General features: G+C 45.2%; 1 protein-coding gene across 5 annotated transcripts; it reads right to left on the bottom strand.

The window, feature by feature from the left end:
* Positions 1 to 376: 376 nt before the first annotated feature.
* Positions 377 to 19,853, bottom strand: LOC142954362 (ral GTPase-activating protein subunit beta-like). 5 transcript variants are annotated; one of them, XM_076095322.1, is made up of 30 exons: positions 19,699 to 19,853; positions 18,469 to 18,689; positions 16,710 to 16,912; positions 16,423 to 16,589; positions 16,136 to 16,322; positions 15,803 to 15,934; positions 15,444 to 15,622; positions 14,118 to 14,269; positions 13,529 to 13,763; positions 11,889 to 12,090; positions 11,454 to 11,621; positions 11,243 to 11,357; positions 10,917 to 11,064; positions 10,717 to 10,781; positions 10,458 to 10,596; positions 9,110 to 9,237; positions 8,773 to 8,955; positions 8,506 to 8,654; positions 7,418 to 7,605; positions 7,184 to 7,287; positions 6,893 to 7,048; positions 6,007 to 6,216; positions 5,567 to 5,725; positions 5,225 to 5,393; positions 4,839 to 4,961; positions 4,591 to 4,727; positions 4,383 to 4,491; positions 4,138 to 4,216; positions 3,223 to 3,371; positions 377 to 2,471 (listed from the first exon to the last, which is right to left on the bottom strand). In XM_076095322.1, exons 2-30 carry the CDS (start codon positions 18,643 to 18,645, stop codon positions 2,278 to 2,280), a joined length of 4,506 nt encoding a protein of 1,501 aa, XP_075951437.1. In that variant the 5' UTR covers positions 18,646 to 18,689; positions 19,699 to 19,853; the 3' UTR covers positions 377 to 2,277. The 5 variants fall into 5 exon arrangements, with proteins under 5 accessions (XP_075951437.1, XP_075951439.1, XP_075951440.1 ...); XM_076095324.1 differs by having other exon boundaries at positions 6,893 to 7,045; XM_076095325.1 differs by having other exon boundaries at positions 9,116 to 9,237.
* Between the last annotated feature and the right edge of the window lie 40 nt (positions 19,854 to 19,893).

Raw genomic sequence — 19,893 nt, 5'->3', positions numbered from 1 at the left:
CAGTATACCAACAATGCGAACAGCTATGACTGTTATTCTTCGGCTATATTAAATACGTGTAGTTACGGTAAACAGAGTACGTTAATATATGTCATCACAGCTTCAGGGCATGGAGGCACATTTACTGTCACGGGTCTGGACCCAGACCTGCCGGCGGTGTTATCAAGTTAATATCCGGCTTTGTTTCACTGCGCTCGCGCACACACCCGACCACCGTTTAACGCCACAGACCACATTACGCACGTGCTGCAAATATTCATAACAGAATAACTGAAAACGTTAACGTTTTATTCAGGTGTAATTTTGTCTCGAACTACTAAAAGTAACCGCGATCCATCCTGTGAAGAAAAAGTCAAACAGGAGTGGGAGAAACAAATTAAAATGTCAATAATAGTTTTAATTGATGCATGTTACATTCAATACCCATTGTGATGCTCCCACACGTAATTGCATACATACACAACTTCTCTCGCCGTCTCACGGATGAGGAATGCAACAGACAACTTGTAAATGCCTTACACTAGCATATATTTACATACCATCCTCCGCTTCTGTACATGGCAAATCTTTAAATATGATCAAACATCAGAGGAGTAACATAGGATACAATGTATGACTGATTGTATGTAGTTTTTGAAGCATATTCAATGTACTTTTTCCTTCCAAAAAAAAAAAAAAAGGCACGTGCACTGTCATAAAAAGTGAGTCGCACTATTAGACATGATGGGTTAAAAAAACAAAACTGCACGGCGCCTCTTCTTCATTCATAGATCGCAAGATAAAACTCTTCCTTCAGCAGGGGGTTGCTTCCAAAAATGCACCAAAGTACAGAAAGACATGTACGGTAACCAAAGGGAATAGAAAATAAACACAAAACGTGCTCAGTGCATTAAGACTTCTCCAATAGAACAAATGAACTAGAGGTGTTCGCCCTGCTTTCGTCGCTGTGATAAATAAGTTCACATTGTTACAGGCTCGAATCAAAACCAGAAGTACAGTGAGAAAACAGAAGTGAGACCAATTGTGAAGCAAAACAAATAATAAAAATGTGTGAAATCAAAACTGCACATTTCTGTTATCCAAAACTGAATATTTCTGACAAGTTAAATATTGTCTTTCATACCTAAAATGTCTTTTGCGGTCATTTCATATCAGCCCTGCAAACGTCAAGTGCAAAATCCAGGAGCTCTGTGACTGCTCTCATCATAAGTCAATTAAAATGTTACCAAGCTAAGAGTAAACCAGTTTTAGGGTTATTCCCAGATCTCTAAATGCTGTGTATGGGCTCGTCTTTTTTAGTTGTCACTATGACTCCTTGTAGTGTAAATGATTTGACTGGCTGAACAAGCACACATATGGCCCCACGCACACGCAGTGCAGTGGCTGTTGTAAGATGGGACTACTTTCAGACTGGCGCAGGTGTCAAAAATGACACCCGCGTACAGTAATACAACGCAGGAGTCCTATAAATCATCTGGAAAATAAAAAATATAGAAACGGCAAAAAATCGGCGTGCTCAGTCAGCTGCTGCGATGGCCGAATGCGCTTGTTTTCGCACGAGGAGGAAGACTTTAGCAGTGGACGACAATTTGTTTTCTGTAAAATCAGATCAGGGGTTAATGCTCTCCATCACTTCTTTGTTCTCTTCAAGCCACTTGCCTCACGGCAGCAGCAGCTGTGTATACTACAAAACAGTTTTTCTTTTCTTTATTTATTTTTTTTTTAATAACGCTTGCGTGTTTATCTCCTTGGCAAAAATCCAACCCCGAAATCTGACTAAAACAAAAACAGATATGCAGATCTGGATTAAGGACACGACCTCTGTATTAGCAAACCGTCATGAACACACAGGGTTTAAAAAGGACAAGCTTTTTACAAGTTCAGAAAGGCCAACAGTGTAACTATTGTATTGCAGTTAATGACAAGCAGGAACTCTTTTGCCACGAAGCGTGAACACTAAATGAAGAGAAGACAGTCGCTGCTGAGCTTCAGCTGTCCGAGTCTTCCGCGAGTGGCTGCGACACAGAAATGAGGCGCGTCCCACCGTGGCATGGTTTTTGACACTTTGCTCTCGGAGTCAAAGGCAGACAGTGTTGATATATGTATTCATATAAATAACAAAACAGTACAGTATAAATATAAAGATTCTGTGTGTGTGTGTGTGTGTGTGTGTATGCACGCACAGTTGTAAATGGTGTGTGAGTATAGGACAAGAGTGTGTGTGTGTGTGTGTATGTTGTTGTGTGCGCCAGTGTTAGGACAGGGCGGGCGGGGGGGTTAAAGGTGAGGCTTCCCCTCCCCCACCTCGTGGAAGAGCGAGGTGTAGAACTCGGGCTCCAGCTGCTTGTTGCGGTAACGCTGGACAATCTCCGTTATTTTCTGCTTCCGCCGCACGTGAGGCGGGTTGTACAAGTCACTTTCCAGACGCTTCCGTCGGCACACGTTGATGACCGTTTGGCGCACGAGAAACCCTGGAGGGGGAGGAGGGGGAGGGGGGCAAACACAGGAGCTCGTCAGGCCAAAGCAGTCAACGGGAAGGTTTTTGTGAAACTGTACAAAAGTGATGTGAATGAATCCTTTTACAACTGACGAGTCACAGCACCAAATAAGGGAGGGAAACATTTTACTAACTGCTTTGACTAAAGGGACAAACATTTATATTCATTTTTATTTTATTTACTCTTGTGCATTTATGATTGAAAAAGTCAAAATCAAACATGGCTTGCAACTATGCCACCTGCTGGCCAAGAGTGGCATTACGTGCATTGAGAGCAGAATGAGGTTCGATATGTTTTTCAAGGTAAAGTTCTGTCAGCAAAGGAGAGATAAATACTTGCATGCATTTTTTTTTTTTTAATGGTACAGCTAAACAAGGACATTTCCACAGACTGTCTCTGTATTTTAACTGACTGTAGCTCGTGTGACACAAGTTCAACTTGTGAATACAACACCTTGTGTTACAGCCTTCTTTGTGCTACAAACCATAACTTCTGCATTGAAAAACAAATGAAATGCAGCTTGTTTTCAATGTATTTAAACCATAAAATATCTGTGTGTGCATATTATTCTCATTTAAGTAAGCTCATCAATGATCCTAATAGAGTCCCATAGGAAAACCCTGTTATGCATTGAGACGTGTTGCCTGTTTCTTTCTGACGAGGAACAAAAATGAAACGTATGCTCGGGAGGGATGAAGAAAGAGAGAGCCATACGAGTCGTTACCTAGTGCTCTGCGGCTGACCACCATGCCGTCCACCAGGGGAATCACCATGCCAAATTTACCCATGGCCCCATGCAGCCGGATCCTGAAGAGCCCCGTCTTCAGGGGGTGGATGAAGATGAGAGGAACGTCCTTCTCTAGTAACCCTGACCTGCAGCAGGAACAGTTCACAAAAACGCAGAGGACGAAGATGTAGGTGAGTTGCAACAAACTACAACAATAAATGAACGTGTAATAGAAGCCTTTTTGACAAACGGTGGCACGATACAATACGAAACACCACATTTATACAAAAAGACCTCATTCTGTAACGTGTATCTTGATCGATCAGACTGTAATCGTGTGAAACGTGACTGATCTCAAGTGTAAACTTGTCCTCCGATGCCGTTCTCGCCTCTTTATTTGCACAAAATAGCTTCTTAGTTTGCTTTGGAAACAGGAAAAACGTAATTCATCAATCTTCACAAATGCCAAGCGTGCATTATCTTTCGAGGATTCCACGGCCGCTCAGAAAACGACTCACTAATTAAATGAACAGTTGATGTTATCAGATCAGATCACACGCCTCCAGACAACAAGGCATTGTAAATCTGATTAAATACAGGCCATTTAAATCAGTTTGACATTTGAGGCCACTGACCACAAGCCTCCATCCATCCACCGTCCTCACGACGAAGCAGTCTGTAACCGCGGTCACAGCTCTGCCACAGCTCCTTTTCTCTGCCTGCCTTTTGCACACGCTGCATGTTGTACTTCCTGTTTTGCATTGTGTGTGTGTTTGTTATCCTGCATGTGAGCGCACATGATGTTTTGCAGTTTTCTCTTCATTTTTGCACCTGACCAAAACCAATTCACCAACCGTATGTTCTCCTTACTGGCAGCAAACAAGAGTGCTTTGAGTATAAACGTCTGAATACCTGCAGGAAGTGCTGTTGCTCATGCTGGCTTCCAAGCCCGTGCTGGTTTCCGCCAAGAGATCAGATAAGGGGAAGTTCTCTAAAAACAAAAAACAGTCACATTCATGTACCTCAATTTCACTGGTCACACACATTTTTACAGCTACCTTTCAAAGGCTACAGAGTAGTTTTTAATAAACTGTTTTGTGTGGAGTAACTTACTGACAGCACAAGAGAAAAAGAGATAGAATGAAGTATGTGCATACCGATATCATCAAAGCGCTCCACCCAGACCACAAACACCTTCGTCTCAGGACCCAGTGGTGGGAAAGATTTGCCAGTCGACGACCTCTTTGTCTTCACCAAAGGACTCAGCTGCAGAAACAGCACAACACACGGTGAGTTTAAGCAAATCAAACCGTTAGAAATCCTAATCCGTGCTGTCAGCATACACTGACGTGAGCCAAACGTTACCTTCTTGGCAGACTCCAGGTTTTCAGAGTGGTTGGGGAACAGCTCCAGGGTGAGATTGGGTTGTTTGAGTGAACCAGGCACGAGGTCAGCGTTGGTGTCTGCCTCCACTGTGGAGTCACTGTGCACTGAGGACTCCTCTGGGGAAGCAAAGAGGGACAAACAACCACTCTGTCAACCCTGAATCCCTCGCTGGGTTTTCATCATATTACAGCATCTATCGACTCATGCTCAACGTAGAGAACACTGACCAGAGTTTTCTGTTAAAGACGGAACCACGAAGGCGATCTCCGTCAGAGCGTCGGCGTAGTACAAAACCTTCTTCTCCCCGTTGAACACTGAGCCTCCCGTGTCCTCGGGAGTAGCTGCGTCCTCTACAGCGGAAGAAAAAGTTCAACATCGACTTTTTAAAATGTATTCATAAAATTTTCAAGAAACACAAACAAAATCAGTCTATAAACATACTCAAGACAAAGAAAACACTAAATAAGAATGCAATAAAATATAATTAGGAGAAATCAAACAATCAAATAAATAATCAAGATATATCCAACATGCAGATAAATAACAGATGCCATGATGTGCATTCTTCTGAAGTCTTCCTCACAGCCGATGCAGTAGTTAGCTTAGAACTTACCCGTTTGCTGTATTTCGTTGCTGTCGGAGCAGGAGTTGAGGGACCAGCTGGTGTCCAGGTGTCCCGTCCACCCTGGGTGGCGTCCCACGTCCACAGGCCAGCCCAAGGACAGCAGGAACTCCAAAAAGTGGGGCTGGACGCTGGACGATGACTCCACGTTCCTCAGGATCTGACCGCCGCGAGCACAACGACACATTCGTTCTTATTTATACACATACGGAGGTCCAACATCTGTACGTTTTCAAGCTAAATTCAAGCCATTTCATTCCAATTGTAATGAAATAAAAGGGGAATTTGGTAATACAGTGTATCGATTTTCTACGGAATCTGTTGTGAACTCACCTCGGGGCTGCTTTTCTGTCCAGCCCGCACATAGAAAATGAAGACGGTGTCGAACGGTCGGCAGGGAAGCAGATCCAGGTAGCTGATGTCATCAAAAAACCCCGGCAACGATGACTCCAGGCCAATCAGATGAGGAGGTAGACGACTGTTGTTGGGCTCCTATCAATAATAAATGAATATACATGCATTCTAAATTAAGCATATTAAAAACAACAATACTATGAATGTATATATGACCAAAAACGCCATACATTACAGCATCATTACCACTATAATATAATATAATTCCACAGACTTTAATAGAATCACAATGTAAAAGTGCCAATTAAAGTTCAGTGGGAGTAGCTGGAGGATTTGATGTTGGCAGAAAATGTGTTTTTGCAGCTTCAATCCAAGAGAGTTTCTCAGCAGCCACGATCGCACAAATGATGTTGACCAACCTTGAGCGCCTCCAGAGACAGAAAGCCGAAGTGGGAGAGGAAGAGGCGCGCTGTCTGGAACTCCTGCGAGGGGGGAGGGGGTTTGCAGTCCGTCTGTGGGTCGGGGTAAGGCTTGGACTTCCAGATTTCCTCGCTGTGCCGCTCCAAGGTGCCCTCATACTCTATCTGCTTTGTCATCAGAATACGAAGCCTGTCATGCTGAACTTCCAGCTGAAAAGAAGAAGGGGGGGAGGGGGGGGGGGGGCATTTTTAGGTGGCTGTGGCTGATGGACGGCACTTGATTGTGTAAATGGAGCATGAACCCACAAAGTCCCACAGTCCAAATGCTGAGGTGTCACCTCCCAAAGATGATTGCTGGTGACCATTATATTAGCGAAACCGGTTCAATCCAATCCAGTAACCCAGCTCCAAAAGTTCAGCCTGTTTGAGGTTTCTAATGTTCACTTTCTTAACACCGTGTCAGAGAGGTGCTGATTCAACTCTGGTCATTTTTCAGACCATGGTTTTTGGAGTAAAAAGCTCAAAATGATTGCAAAGGTATTGTAATGGATTGAGAAACTGCACACCATCTGTGATCCTCATATGCTTTCCACCAAACCAGATGATTTGACCCTCTATTCCAGGAGACACCCAAGTGGAATTTCACCTCTCCAACAACTCACGTGTGGGAAATAACTCATCAGTGTACTTGTAGCTCTGGAATCATCCTGCCAGCCCATACAACCCACCTGAGTTTGTACGATAGCGAACAGTAGGAGTGATTAATGTACTGCAGGCTCTAGTTTAGCCACGACAACAATCCAGTGTCGGCTTGTGCTCGAAGTAGAATATATCAATTATTAGTCATAACGTGGATACAAGATCAATGACAGGATGCGACTCTGACCTCTTTACTGACGATGTCATCCAAGTCAGGAATGCTGACATCAGCTTTGACAAGAGGTATCTTGTCCACCTCGTCGGGGAAGGGCCTCTGCTTGACGTTGTACTTGATGCCCACGCCATTGTTGGGTGTGGGGCGGCCCTCTGGAACAAACACCTGCTGTAGAAGGAGAGAAGAGCACAGACGGGGAGCAGAGAGGCATCAGGTTTTGACCAAAGCAAAAACTCTCTGAAGTGGTGTCGGGGTTTAGCATCGTCGTCTTTCGTGACGCAGCGAACCACGGTGTGATCTCACCCTCTGATTGGCCCGAGCTCCTCTGGGTTGGTGGAAGAGCTGCATGGTCCAGGCGTGTCTGCCCGCCGTCCCTCGGATCAGGATCGTCACTGATGGACTGGGGTCTTTATGGAGAAACATGGAAGGCATGTTGGAAATTGATTTTTACTGAACCAGTGCTTGGAACATGACAGGCGATACAGTGCCTACTCCTACATTCAATGAACTGGTATTACAGGATGATAAGCTACTGACTCTGCTCGTTGCCGAGAGGTTGCTCCAGCATGGCGAGGATGACCGAGTTGTCCAGGACGAAGTAGCGGAAGTTGCTGGCTCCTGTGGCGCTGAGTCGGGCGTAGCGAATCAGGGTGTCTTCGTTCAGCAGGCTGCAGGTGGAGGCCGGTCCGCTCGGGGAAGGAAAGGCCCCCAACACCTGCATGATACTGGGGAACACCAAAGCAAACTGGGTCAATAGGCACAGCACGATATACGTGTGTGCTGTGTGGAGGTCCAGCAGGAAAAGCCGGGGAAACTAGGTCACTGTGTCAGCAGGAAAATATAGAACAAATACATAATTTAGAACGACGACTGAAACATACAAAATACAAAGTTGCAACATTGTTTTTGGAGTCAAAAATGATGTAAAAGTGATGTTCAAATGTATTGATCATAACATTTTATTGTTGAAACTTGCAGCTATGTTTTTATGATTGCGATGATTTGATTGTACTACGTTTTCCTTTAGTTATTGTCTGGAGTGCGAGTTACACAAAAGTTACAGGATTCTTTTAGATACAGTGTGTATTGTGTGCCTGGCTATCTGGGTCATGGCGAGCGGTTCTGAATTCTGACTCCTACAGCTGACTAGCCAACTGACCTAGTGTCAGTTTGCAGAGTATTTAGCATGCAAAGCAACATGAGCAGTACTGTTGCACTTCTTCCACAAAGACATTTGTTTGCTAGCTTGTCAACAGCCATTGTGCAGATCGACATAAGTGTCAATGTTCGGATAGCTCGTTTGTGCCGTAGTCTGGATGTAACCATGATACCGGTGATGGTTACCGTTTTATGAAAATGCAAATGCAGGATAACCACCGCTCCACTCGGCACTTATCATAAATAAGGTGCTGGAAGTATCAAAAAGCTTGAACTGATAGAATAGATATCCTTGCGCATGACAAATTTATTGAAAAATTCCTTGTATATTCAGAAACAAATATGAAATGTAAATGTTTTCCTTTTTTACCCTCAAAAGACGGAGCAGAGAGAACTAAAGTGTTCCTTAACCATATTAACAAACTGTAGTTTAAGATCCGTGCTGTAGAAACTTTGAGGAATCTCACCAGGACAAAGTCGCCTCGGCAGCGTCCTTCACCCTCATTGAAGCCGGGTTGTGCTCCTTCTCCCCTTTGTGTCGCACCTCCAGCTCCTGCCGGGACTTGCTGCCAGAGATTCCCAGCTCCACGATCTCCAACACCTCTACCAAACAATCCTGATCCAGAAAGGAAAAAGGGACCGAATCTCAGAGCAAGTGGTAATGGTATCCAGTTTTATGTGTGCTTCTGGTAGAAGTTTGGGAAGGGAAATTTGAATTTGTCTTTTGAACGTACCTTCTCATCCAGCATGTCAGGGTGCTCGGTGAGCCACACGCACAGAAACTGGAAGGCAGCTACAATCATGGAGTGGAGGTCTCGGGACTGAAGGGGAGCTGGACGGCTACACTGGAACACAATGTACCCGCATATAGAGCTGACGGCACGTTTACGGTCCGCAGAGTCCACTACCACCTTTACCTGGTTCAGACATACACACACACACACAAAAAGGTATCGGCTTCAAACTTCTTCATTTCATGCACTTGTAAAGTGCAGCGATTGACCAAGACTAGCGATGATTGCAGACCGTCACACTGAGTAACCCTCTGTGGTGTTCGTTTGGACGTTGTACCTTTACCTTGGCAAGCCCAGCCAGCAGCTCCAGGGCAGCCAGTGAAATGCTCATGTCTTGCCTCCACTGGGAGTTGAGTCTCTGGGTGACCAGGTGGATGCTGCGCACCAGCAGGCCTGCCGCCGTATCTGGAAGAGCTAAACCATATAACACCCCGAAATACCAAACACCGCAGAGAGTAGAGCAAAGCAGGATTCAGGCAAGGCAGCTCAAAAGTGGAGGGAAATGCCCCCGTTATCAGATAGTGAAAACATGCATTGAAGTAGGAGTTTGAAGTCAGTACAGCACACAATGTAGACTGAAATATAGACAGTGGACACACTGCTGAGGAAAAGGGCCGAGCGATCACGTTCTGACTTTGAAAGAAAATAAAACTTTATGTATGATATAGTCAGCAAACTGACTGAATATATTAATAACTAGGCCAATCTGATAAAAGTTTAAAAAAACACTTTAAGGGTAACTTTGGTATGTTTTTTGTGTTGGAAGTGACAACACGCTTTGTATTGAGGGAGAACGCTGCAGCCGGCAGCCGCTAAACGGGCAGCAATGTAATCGTATCGGGCAACTCCTCACCGCCATTGTACGTCTGTTTCAAGTGCTTGTTATTAACACGGACAGGCTCAGATTGTTATTATATTTGTCTGATAACATTATGGAAAGGACCGTACATAGAAATACAACTTGAATTCTTCCACTTTTAGTGGACGTACATTGACGATGAGGAGTTGCTCGATATGATTACATTGCAGGCCCCGATGTTAGCTGCTGCCAGCTGCAGCGTTCTCATTCAATAGTGGACGCAGCACCATGCACTTCCTCAGATTACCTACAAATTGCCTCACTCTCATGTCTGGTTTTTGCTTTCCAGTACTGAGTCTCACAACACAATGTAATCAGGAACACTGCCATTTCCTGCTGGACAAACTCACCCATAAGGAGCACAGTGTTAAGTGAAAGTAGCTAGAAAGGTGTGGCCATTATCAGTTATTTTAAAAAAAACATCGCTCAGCCCTACAGAGGAAAAGACACTCTTTTAAAATGCTTTTAATTAGGCAATAAAAAAGGCAATTAGCAGGCACTCCAAACATTACAGCATCACAGCAAATAACGTCGGCATCACCCACAAAGGCATTTTACCCAACGCTTCTTAACTCTGCGTACCACTTTAACCACGTAAGCTATGAAGAACACATGTGTTAATTCAGCAAGTTACATGTTTTGTGCATCGACCAGCGAGTAGGCACTGATCACATGAAGGAACGTTCTAGCGAGCAAAGTATGCAGGTTGGTGTTAATTCAGCCAGCAGGAGGACAGCGGTTCATGTGGAGCAGCCATGCGTCTTACCGTAGTCTCGGAGCAGGGCCTGGACGGGGCGCTCGGAATCCGGGCTGATGGCCTCCGTGCTGCCCCCGCTGGTGAAACTAATGCCGCTGTTGGTGCGGCTGTGACTCTGACTCCTCACGGTGCTCCCGTCTATGCTCCCCTACCACCACACACAAAAAAACACACACAGTGGTCTTGATGTCCGGTCCGTCACACTGCTTCTAGCCTTGTAACGTGTTAACCGTTCGTAAGTAGACAGCAGCAGTGATCGGAGCCTTACCGTTTCGGTCTGTGCACCTGTGGACTCCAACAGCGCCGAGTCTTGAACAATATTTAGCATTGCACCTGAGAGGGGAGGGGCGGCCAATAATTATACAATACATAGAACAATAGAGATTCAAAACTGTCCAAAAATGGTTTAAGTCGGCAAAATACTGCGTAAACAATATGGAGAGGCAAAGTAAAGACGTCAGTAGATACCCAGAATGAGCTGCGTGTTGGTGGGGTCGGTCTCCGTCTGAAGTGCTCCGATGAGGACGTTGACGAGACGTAGCCTCAGGGACAGGAAAGACACGGGCTGGTCACGAGGCCATCCATCCTCCTCATTGAACTTCCCTTCCAACAGAACCTAAAGCGCCACATCAACATGGTAAACAACCAAACGTTAAAGTGGCTTTAAATATTTCACACATAAGCTAAGGAAAAAAGCTGCAGTGACAAAAAAGGGATCGAAATTACACTGCAAACCCAGAAACGTACTAAATGCTGCACTTACGTGGAAGATGTTAAATAAATAAAAATGAAACCTCTGATTTGATGTTGCCAAAATGGTGCGGCAATGGCAGCATGGAGAGCAGGATGTTGATGGAGGCTCGCCTCAGGTCGGTGGGATTTACATACATCTTGAATTTGGACAGCTCCCTGTTGAGACCCAATCACATCCTCTCAAAACCTCTGAAGAATAATCTCACTAAAAATCATATCAATCACATCAACCAATCCAAAAGCAAGTCTAACCTGTCTGGTACAATAGTCTCCAGCGCAGCTATGAAGTAGGGCACCACCACATTGATGCCCTTCAGGTCGGTGCAGAAGAGAGAGGAAGAGTTGAGAATGATCGAAGCCAGAACTGGTCTACAGATAAAGTCAGAGATCTGGAGACCCTGAATCAGGACCATGTAGAACCTGCAGAAAAAGAAAAAGAGAGAGAGAGAGAGAGAGAGAGAGAGAGAGAGAGAGAGAGAGAGAGAGAGAGAGAGAGAGAGAGAGAGAGAGAGAGAGAGAGAGAGAGAGAGAGAGAGAGAGAGAGAGAGAGAGAGAGAGAGAGAGAGAGAGAGAGAGAGAGAGAGAGAGAGAGAGAGAGAGAGAGAGAGAGAGAGAGAGAGAGAGAGAAATACTCAAAGTGTTGCAGTTTAACGACACTAAATCCTCTGACCTGGGACTGGGACTTACCTGGACAGGTAAACAGGCAGAATATCCTCTCCGGTTTTCTTGCTACAAAAGATGCGGCAGAGAGTCCCGCAGGCCTCGGCTCGTCCCGCCTCGTAGCTCTCCGGGAACTCGTTGGCGTCGAACATGGGGTTGGACACCATGGAGTCGGTGGACATTTGGGAACCCTTCCGTCTCAGCTCCAGACCCACTTGAGTGGCTATCGCTGTAGAGAGGGCGAAGAGGCAGAGAATGAAAGGTACCCTGAATTGTAATATGGTCACCAGTAAACATGCAAGTATGAGAAACATGTAGCTACTAGAAGCACACCACAATAAAAAAAAAAAGGAAACATAATTTAAATTAGACGGGAAGAAAGCAGCATAAAGCAGACACTTAATCGCTCTCACAACAAGAGAAAAAAAAGACTTAAATGACAGTAAACACACTCACATCATTCAGAAGGGAACTCTGACACAAAGAGTTTCCTGTTGCTGGCACAACATCAGACCGAGTTTACTGCGCTGGTAATAAAATCTTTTCACTAAGCAAAATCCCTGTGTCAGCTCCCTCTCTGTTGCACTTATATGACAGTCACCCAAGGTACTGAACATCCAGGTCATGCATTGAGGCACCAAACCAATAAAACCAAAACTCAAGTGAACCGACAATACAAAAAGGAAATCATAAGAAACCAAACATTAATGCTGACATTGAGGGGTCTGAAAGGAAATAATAAGGATTAGTGTGACCCAAAGCAACAAGAAAATGAGAACTGAAAAACGAGGTGGCGTTTGTCACAAACTGGCAACGTTATGGTCGAGACAAGTGGTCAGTTTGGTGAAAGCCAGTCCATCACCTTTGGAGGAACGCTGAGAGAACGCTGGTGGACTTTGATGTATGACAGGCAGTGGGAACAGAAAACAATGGCGATAATGAAGATGATCATGAGGAAACTTAACTAAAAAAGCGGGTAAGATTTGTCAAGAAACGCAAATCAAGTGAGGCAAAACAAGCTGCCGTTCCTACTTACAAGATTTATAAGAAAGGAGAATTTGGATAAAAGAGGCTGCAAGATAACAGAAATAGTGGAGAGACACAAAATCAAAGCAGAGCCAATATTTTGGGATCAATTCATATTAAGCATGAATTGTGTTCTTATCGTTTCTCGTTCTCCTCAATACATTTTGACCTTTGACCCATTACAGTTCTTTAACATTAATAAGACATGGCAGACATGCAGGACACTACACCAAAGAGAAGAATTAATTAAGAGCCAATGAGGAGCCAAATGTCTTTCCAAACACTAAGTAGTGTGTGTGTGCTGTGAATAGAATGGCTGTATGAAGTCCTGAGCGTATGACTACAGTCTATATGTAGTTCTAGCTCTAGTTGGTAGATGTAAATGAATTAGAATCAGATGGAAATCTCATACCAGGCCACTTCTAACCAAGCCCTCCACCCACACAAAAAGGCACAAAGAAGTTTTAGAGAAAATGGTGGAAAAAAGGAAAGGAAATCCCAAAGACGCACAGTAATAAAATAACAGACACCAAAAACACAGGGAACTCCACGAAAACGACATACTGATCAATGGCAACGAAACACCCACCTGCCCATGCACAAAATGAAGAAACGCTGTAAACCACCGCCTCACGTCTTACCGGTCATGCTGGGGTCTCGGCTGAGGCCGCTGTGGAGCTTACAGTGGACCAGCGCGGCGTCGAACAGCCACTGGCCGAACAGATTGAGGATGCTGTTGACCTTCGGCCGCGCCGGGGCCGGCAAGGGCCGAGTCTCCCAACTGCTCTGATTGGGACTCGACAGCAGGGTCGGGGAGGATGAAGTCTGCTGCTGCTGCTGCTGCTGGGATGCTTTGGTTGGCTGACTACCACCGCCCTGCAGGGTGGGGGGGGGGGGGGATATCTGATTAGGCTGCTGACAACATGACGAATGGCACTAACAGATTAAAAGAAGATTTATTTTAATCAACAAAATATCTGCTGAAGCCATTCCTCAGATATCACGAGAATGGGACCACCAGAGTAAAGTCAGTTCATTCTAGAGTGCAGGTGGATATTTGAGCTTCTGTACCGGACGTTCTTGAGAAATCTCTTTCACAGAATGGACCACATAGACTTACAACCTAAAAACATAACGCCTGCTGCCATAAGGTAATAACAGTATAGATCTAGACTTTTTCTAACTCTGCACTTACTATTTGTTACAGCTTGATGCAACGCTTGAACTTACGATGGAGCTCTTGCTGGTGGTTTTGTTGACCACCGCGTGCCGCTGCTTGCGGCTGTGAGGGGGCGTGGTGTTGGTGATGGAGGGGGGCGGAGACATGCTCATCCTGTTGACTGGGGTGGGCGGAGCGCTGTCCGCTCTGGGACGGGATATACCTGTCGACAGGAAGGTAGGATGAGCTGGGGGCTAAAGTTAGTTAGCGTCAAGAGATTTCTGATTAGCAAAGAAGAAAAAAACAAATCTCCATCGCCCAACATCTCCAGAGGACAGAACTTGTTATGGTTAACAAGTTCATTGTTCATTTGAAGCAATTTTCCCCGTATTTATTGTTAAAGAAAAGAAGATGAAGCAGCTTCAGAGTCTGTGATCATCAACGGTAGTCATTGGTAGACATGCAAGACAATGGTTAGACACGAATCAGCAGTAATTGACATCCATCCATCTTGATTGACTTTAGGCGCCCGCAAGAGACCCCTCCTCGATGATCTCGTAGGTTAATCTGAATGTCTGGAAGTGTATCATTTTGCGACAGAAAGACTGAGCCCAGTTGATAATATCATCACCACCAATAATAGGCCCATTGCATTATACGATGCATCGGCTGATGCGAGTACCATGAGAGAGCAGCACTGGACAAAAAGTGAACACCCTCTCCCGTACATCTCTCTTTTCAACAGAGACACCTACAGTGTAAAGAGAGACAAATCACACCGTCATGTTTCTATTCAAATGTTTCAACAAATGTTATTGACTTGACATCTGCCATCCTGATGTTAGACGAGGAGTACTGCCCAGAATAACAGCTGGTAATAAGAAACGGATGCTTGGAAATGCTGTCAATCCTTTAAATGACTTTCAGTGCGTATTACCATTTTCACTGCTAGATTACTAGATTAACTAATTACTATATTTTACACTTCTGTGTTACCTTTTCGAAACAATGTGGGCATTTTAGATTTTTTTATATATTTTTTCCTCCCCTCCAAGACTCATTGATTTCACTACAGTAAGAAAATGCATTTTTATGTATTGAGATCATAATTAACACTTTATTTTTGTCAGAGTAACATCTCTGTTGCATGTTCTGCAGGGCAGGCTTGGAAAGTCAGTCCATCCTACAATCATAACGACAGCAGAAGCATGTTGAATGTGATGGGTTACCTAACTGAAGCAGGTAGCTGCCTAGCGGGAAGGAACAACAAACTCTACAACACAACATCATGGAGCGCTCACGTTTTCTAGTACTTTGGCTAAAATGTGCGTTTTCACGGGTCATTTAACACTCGCGGTTAAATGACCCGTGACTGAGCGATTCTTTTTCATTCTTACCTAAGAAGGCGTCCACTAAGCAGCTGATGCCCCTCATGGCCCTGAAGAAAATCTGGGGCAGCTGTTTCAAACAGGGATGCAGCACCACTTCATGAGGCAAGCCGCTGGAGTTCAGAAACTGTTCCTGGAATTTGGGAGTGGTGCTCACTATCGTAGGGTTGCTCAGGTCCACCGGGTTGCTAGCGACAAACGGAGAAATAAGCAAATTCACAGATTAAGTAAAAAAGAAGCTTACGGTGAGCGGGAGATATGAGGGACGTCTGTGCTACAGCTTCTCTGACCAAACGTGTAAAAAGAAAAAAAATCATCCGTGTCCATTCATTTCAGGTTAGAACCCATAGAAATGAGGGTCTGTGCACCTGAGCATGTGGAGAAAGCGGTACCACGTCTGTGCCACACAGTCGTAATCCATCTCTAAAGGGATCAGGCTGGCGTCTTCATCGGGGACTTTAAAAGGTGGGAAGGACGGTCCGTGGGTAAAGCGCAGGAGCCTGGATTGAAGGAGCGAGACAGATCACACTCAGTAGAGCATACAGACATTTTTCCTACAACCACAAATATACCACTAAGTTTTGCTTCTCCACAAGAGTGAAACAGGTTGGACAAACAAACTATCTTATCTCCAATCAAACCTCTCAACACGCTTTCCCGGCACTAGATCCGAGGTGAAGCTGAGTGGCTGCCTTTCTCACCTGGAGGTCAGGGCACAGGCCACTCTGCTCCACTGCTCCACGACAGGAGGGTGGTGTCTCCAGTTGGCCAGCATCTCCCTTGACGTCTTCCAGTAAGGCGGCGTGGGAAAGCAGCGGGCGCATGCCAGCAGCCACACCTCGAACAGCACGGCCATCAATTTCTCCGCCAGTTTCTCAGCCACCCCGACTGAAAGATATTACGGGATTATTGATTTTTTAGTAATCAGCGTCAATAGCTAAGTAAGTACCGCAAAAGGGGGCTGTGTAAGTACAGGGGCGGGTCTTACCTCCGACCGTGGGCGGGGCCAGTAATGTGTCATTGATGCGAAGCAGGAAGAGCAACAGCACCTCCCAGGTTTCCCTCACCATGGAAACGGACTCTCGGGCCAGTTTCTGGACCGCCGTCAGAACCTGCTGGCAAAGCCTGATGTGGTTTAGACTGTGTTGTTCCGGCCTGGGGGGGGGAGACAGAGAGTTGGAAATGAGAGGGTTACAGAGGAAACCAGGGAGAGAGAAAGAGTAAAGAAAACAGCAGGCAACACAAGTGACATTGGTGTCTCTCTCTCTGACGTACCTCGGCACAAAGACATTGTAGAGATGCTTGAGGATGGTCTGGACGTACATATTGGGCTCCTTGACCACAGGCTGAGGCATGGAGTCCCTGGGCGACACCAGGGCCATCATCCAGTCTGTGTACACGTCCACACACAGCTTGACGGTGTCCCCCTCCAGGGGCAGGGTGAGGCCATAGCACAGCACCTCCATGGTCCATTTCACCTAGGAACCCAAACCGTTCTCATGAATTTGTGTGAATTTCAATAAGTTCTAAGTTATTGATTTATGACACACAAGGGAGACAACGACAGCTCCCCAAACGTATTTCAACAGTGTCATATTCTGCCATTCTTTTGCTATATCTCCATCTGCTCTATGTCAAGCGACTAAAGCACATCTTGATTTACTGTCTCATAACAAGGAAGGCCAAAGCTTTAGAGCAAGATGATGACGGCAATAACAACACTCTCCAAATCATGGTATGCAGTTTCTTGCTAAATCAAAAACAGAGCGGCTATTCAAAAGACAAGCGCTGCACGACAAACCAGATCATCATCCTCCAGTCAATGGTACATTTAAACACTGGTGTAAATGCATCAAAGACGACAGCAAAGAGCTGTGCGGTTCACCTGCTCACAGCGTTGTGTATTAGCAGACGATCCAGTGTTTTATCAGAGCATGAGGGAGACAGCTGCTTTATAGCTTCTTCTTTTAAAAAAAATCAAAACCAGTCTACGGAGGGGCTCAGGAAATCCTCATTAAAACACACTAACATAGTTTTATCACCGAGTGCCTCAGAGGCTCTAAGACATGACACTAGCCATTTTCAAGGTATTATTTTGCATAATCCACGCACAACATGTAAAGAAAATAAACACACATATCACAAACCAAGCTGTGCTCACTTCCATTAACATGGAATGTGAAGGGGAAGTGTCTGTTGTGTTTCAGGCCTACATCTCCCGCAGAGAAAACAGAAGCCATCTCTGCAGCGCTCCAACAGTCACTCCTTTACATGCTGGAGTAGCTCCACCAAAGACATATGACAGCCCGACTGGGGTTTGCTTAATGGCATTTAAATAGACTTTAACAGCATGAAGGGGGGGGGGGGGAACTCTGATCTTATGAGATAGAAAAATTAACTATTTTGTTTGATTGTCAACCATCTGGGCCAAATCGGGGTCTACACACGTACTATCATCCCCCCATAGTGAAACACGGCGGTGGTAGCATCATTCCACGATGTTAACGGCGGTAACTGGGAAACCGCTGAGGATTAAGGGACCGATGAACGAACCCAAATACAGAGAGGTCCTTGAATAAATCCTGCTGTGCGTGCGACATCATGACAATGACACGAAGCATAAATCCAACACAGCATTGGTCTTTGCCCCAAAGTTGTCGGGCAGCCTGGTGAGATGCGTGGTGTACTGAAACAAGTTAAGGGCAGATACAAAAGGGGGCAACTGCCTGAAGCTAGGTGTGCAAACCTCATAATGACATACCAAAGAGGAATGACTACATCGAGGTATTTGGTCAAAAAAATATGGTGTTATTAGATTTTCTCCATTTCACCCAGTCTGAACGACATGCAAAAATATCTTGAAATTTATATTTTTACTTAAATCAGTACAGTGGTAGCACCATCGAACTGCTGTTGTCTAAAATACATCTTATGGGAATAAGTTGTTGAAGCTGAGAGGCTCTCCGGAGCATCAACACGACATATAAACGTTGTGTGGTGTCCACGGAGCTGCAGTACAACAGTGTTTTCTCACCTCCTTGTCCGTCTTGAGGATGTTCTCCGTGGCGACGGGGCTCACCGCCGTGCCCAGAGGCTTGACCACAGCATTGGCCACCTCCGTGCCCACGCTCGTGGGGTAGGAGTGCAGAACGCTGAGGTGGCTCTGGTCACTCTGCACCACCAGCTGCAGCGAGCGCCACTCAGAATACATGCTGCCGATGTCTGCTGCACTCTACTCACACCTCCTGCCTCCACCTGCATACACACAAGTCATTGCAGTCAACGTATGGAGTGAAGTTGAGAAAACCGGAAACTAGGTACAGGCTAACGTTACTTAGCTAATATCTAGCACCAACACAGCTGTAGCCTCTGTTTGTGAGAACACTTCTCCAAAGCTGTCAATGTGTAACCCTGCCTGAGAGTGCTATATTGTTTTGACGACTATCAAAGGTCCGTCAATCATTATAACTTTAACTTGGTTAACGCTAACGGATACACTCTCATCTTACTTAGCTAGCTAGTGTATTTTGGTGCAGGATTAAAACGTACTGCGTTTGCATCAACGCGTAGCTTAATACGACAAAAATAGTAAATTATTATTTGACGCAATACAAGCACAGCGAAATGAATAGCGTAAGATAAAACCGTGTAAAGAGTCGGAAGACGTGCACTTCGTGTAACATTAACGTTGGCTATGACAGGAAACAGGACCCATCCAACAGTCCAGCTTGTTTTTAATGCTATTGCTTCCGTTAACGTTACGTTCTCTCCTTTTAGATATATCAATAAGGTGTTAATGCTGACATTACATAGCATTTAAATACCTGCTGCATTTAGCGTACTGTAAGCTGAAACGAAGTCAAGGTCCACTTGTGTCCTAAACCTCGGGTTGGTCACAAGCCGAGGAATCACAACCAGGAAACGGTTCTCAAAATGATTAGCTTGCTAACGTTAGCTAGCATTGACATCAAAACATCTTCCTCGCCTTGCCGATGACATTAGCTGCTGTTAAGTGCTGGCTGGCTTCTGTGTAACACGTCTGTCTCTCTGGGTTAGACTAGAGGCTGCACTAACGTATCGGTTAGATATCTCACAGTACGCTGTATTTAGTTGGACCGACGTTGCTAGCTAGTTTAGCTCATATTCGCTAGCCCGTTCGTTGACATTAAGTAGCTGAGCTGGCTGTCATTTTGCTAACTACCTAACTTTGCAAACACGCAAACGTTTGCTCGCTAGCTAAGTAACCAGGTGTTTTTTAATTTACCTGTACGAACTGGAAATGTTGTCATAACAGACCTCTGAAACTCGCCGTTTTTGCTTTCAATGTATCCTGGTCTACACCATAACAGCGTCCATCTTCGCAATGTCAAGGATTGGCTATTGCAGCTTGATGAGCTAACGGGAAACAGGATGTGTAGATTGTCGCCCCCTACTGGACTGATACAGCAACTGCATCAGA

This window comes from Anarhichas minor, unplaced genomic scaffold (assembly GCF_050575085.1).
Source record: "Anarhichas minor isolate MPS153535 unplaced genomic scaffold, ASM5057508v1 ptg000020l, whole genome shotgun sequence".
Lineage (NCBI taxonomy): Eukaryota > Metazoa > Chordata > Actinopteri > Perciformes > Anarhichadidae > Anarhichas > Anarhichas minor.
The sequence above is the reverse complement of the archived record's forward strand: the minus strand, read 5'-3'. Positions and strand labels throughout refer to the sequence as shown.

Bases quoted from the DNA above. Each gene is read 5' to 3' on its own strand.
- LOC142954362 (XM_076095322.1), bottom strand. From the start codon at position 18,645: ATGTATTCTGAGTGGCGCTCGCTGCAGCTGGTGGTGCAGAGTGACCAG. The intron at 15,935-16,135 runs GTGAGAAAGGCA...CCTTCAATCCAG, and splicing joins GCCTGTGCCCTGACCTCCAG to GCTCCTGCGCTTTACCCACG. The intron at 9,238-10,457 runs GTAAGACGCATG...TAGCTCTTCCAG, and splicing joins GGCCCTGCTCCGAGACTACG to ATACGGCGGCAGGCCTGCTG.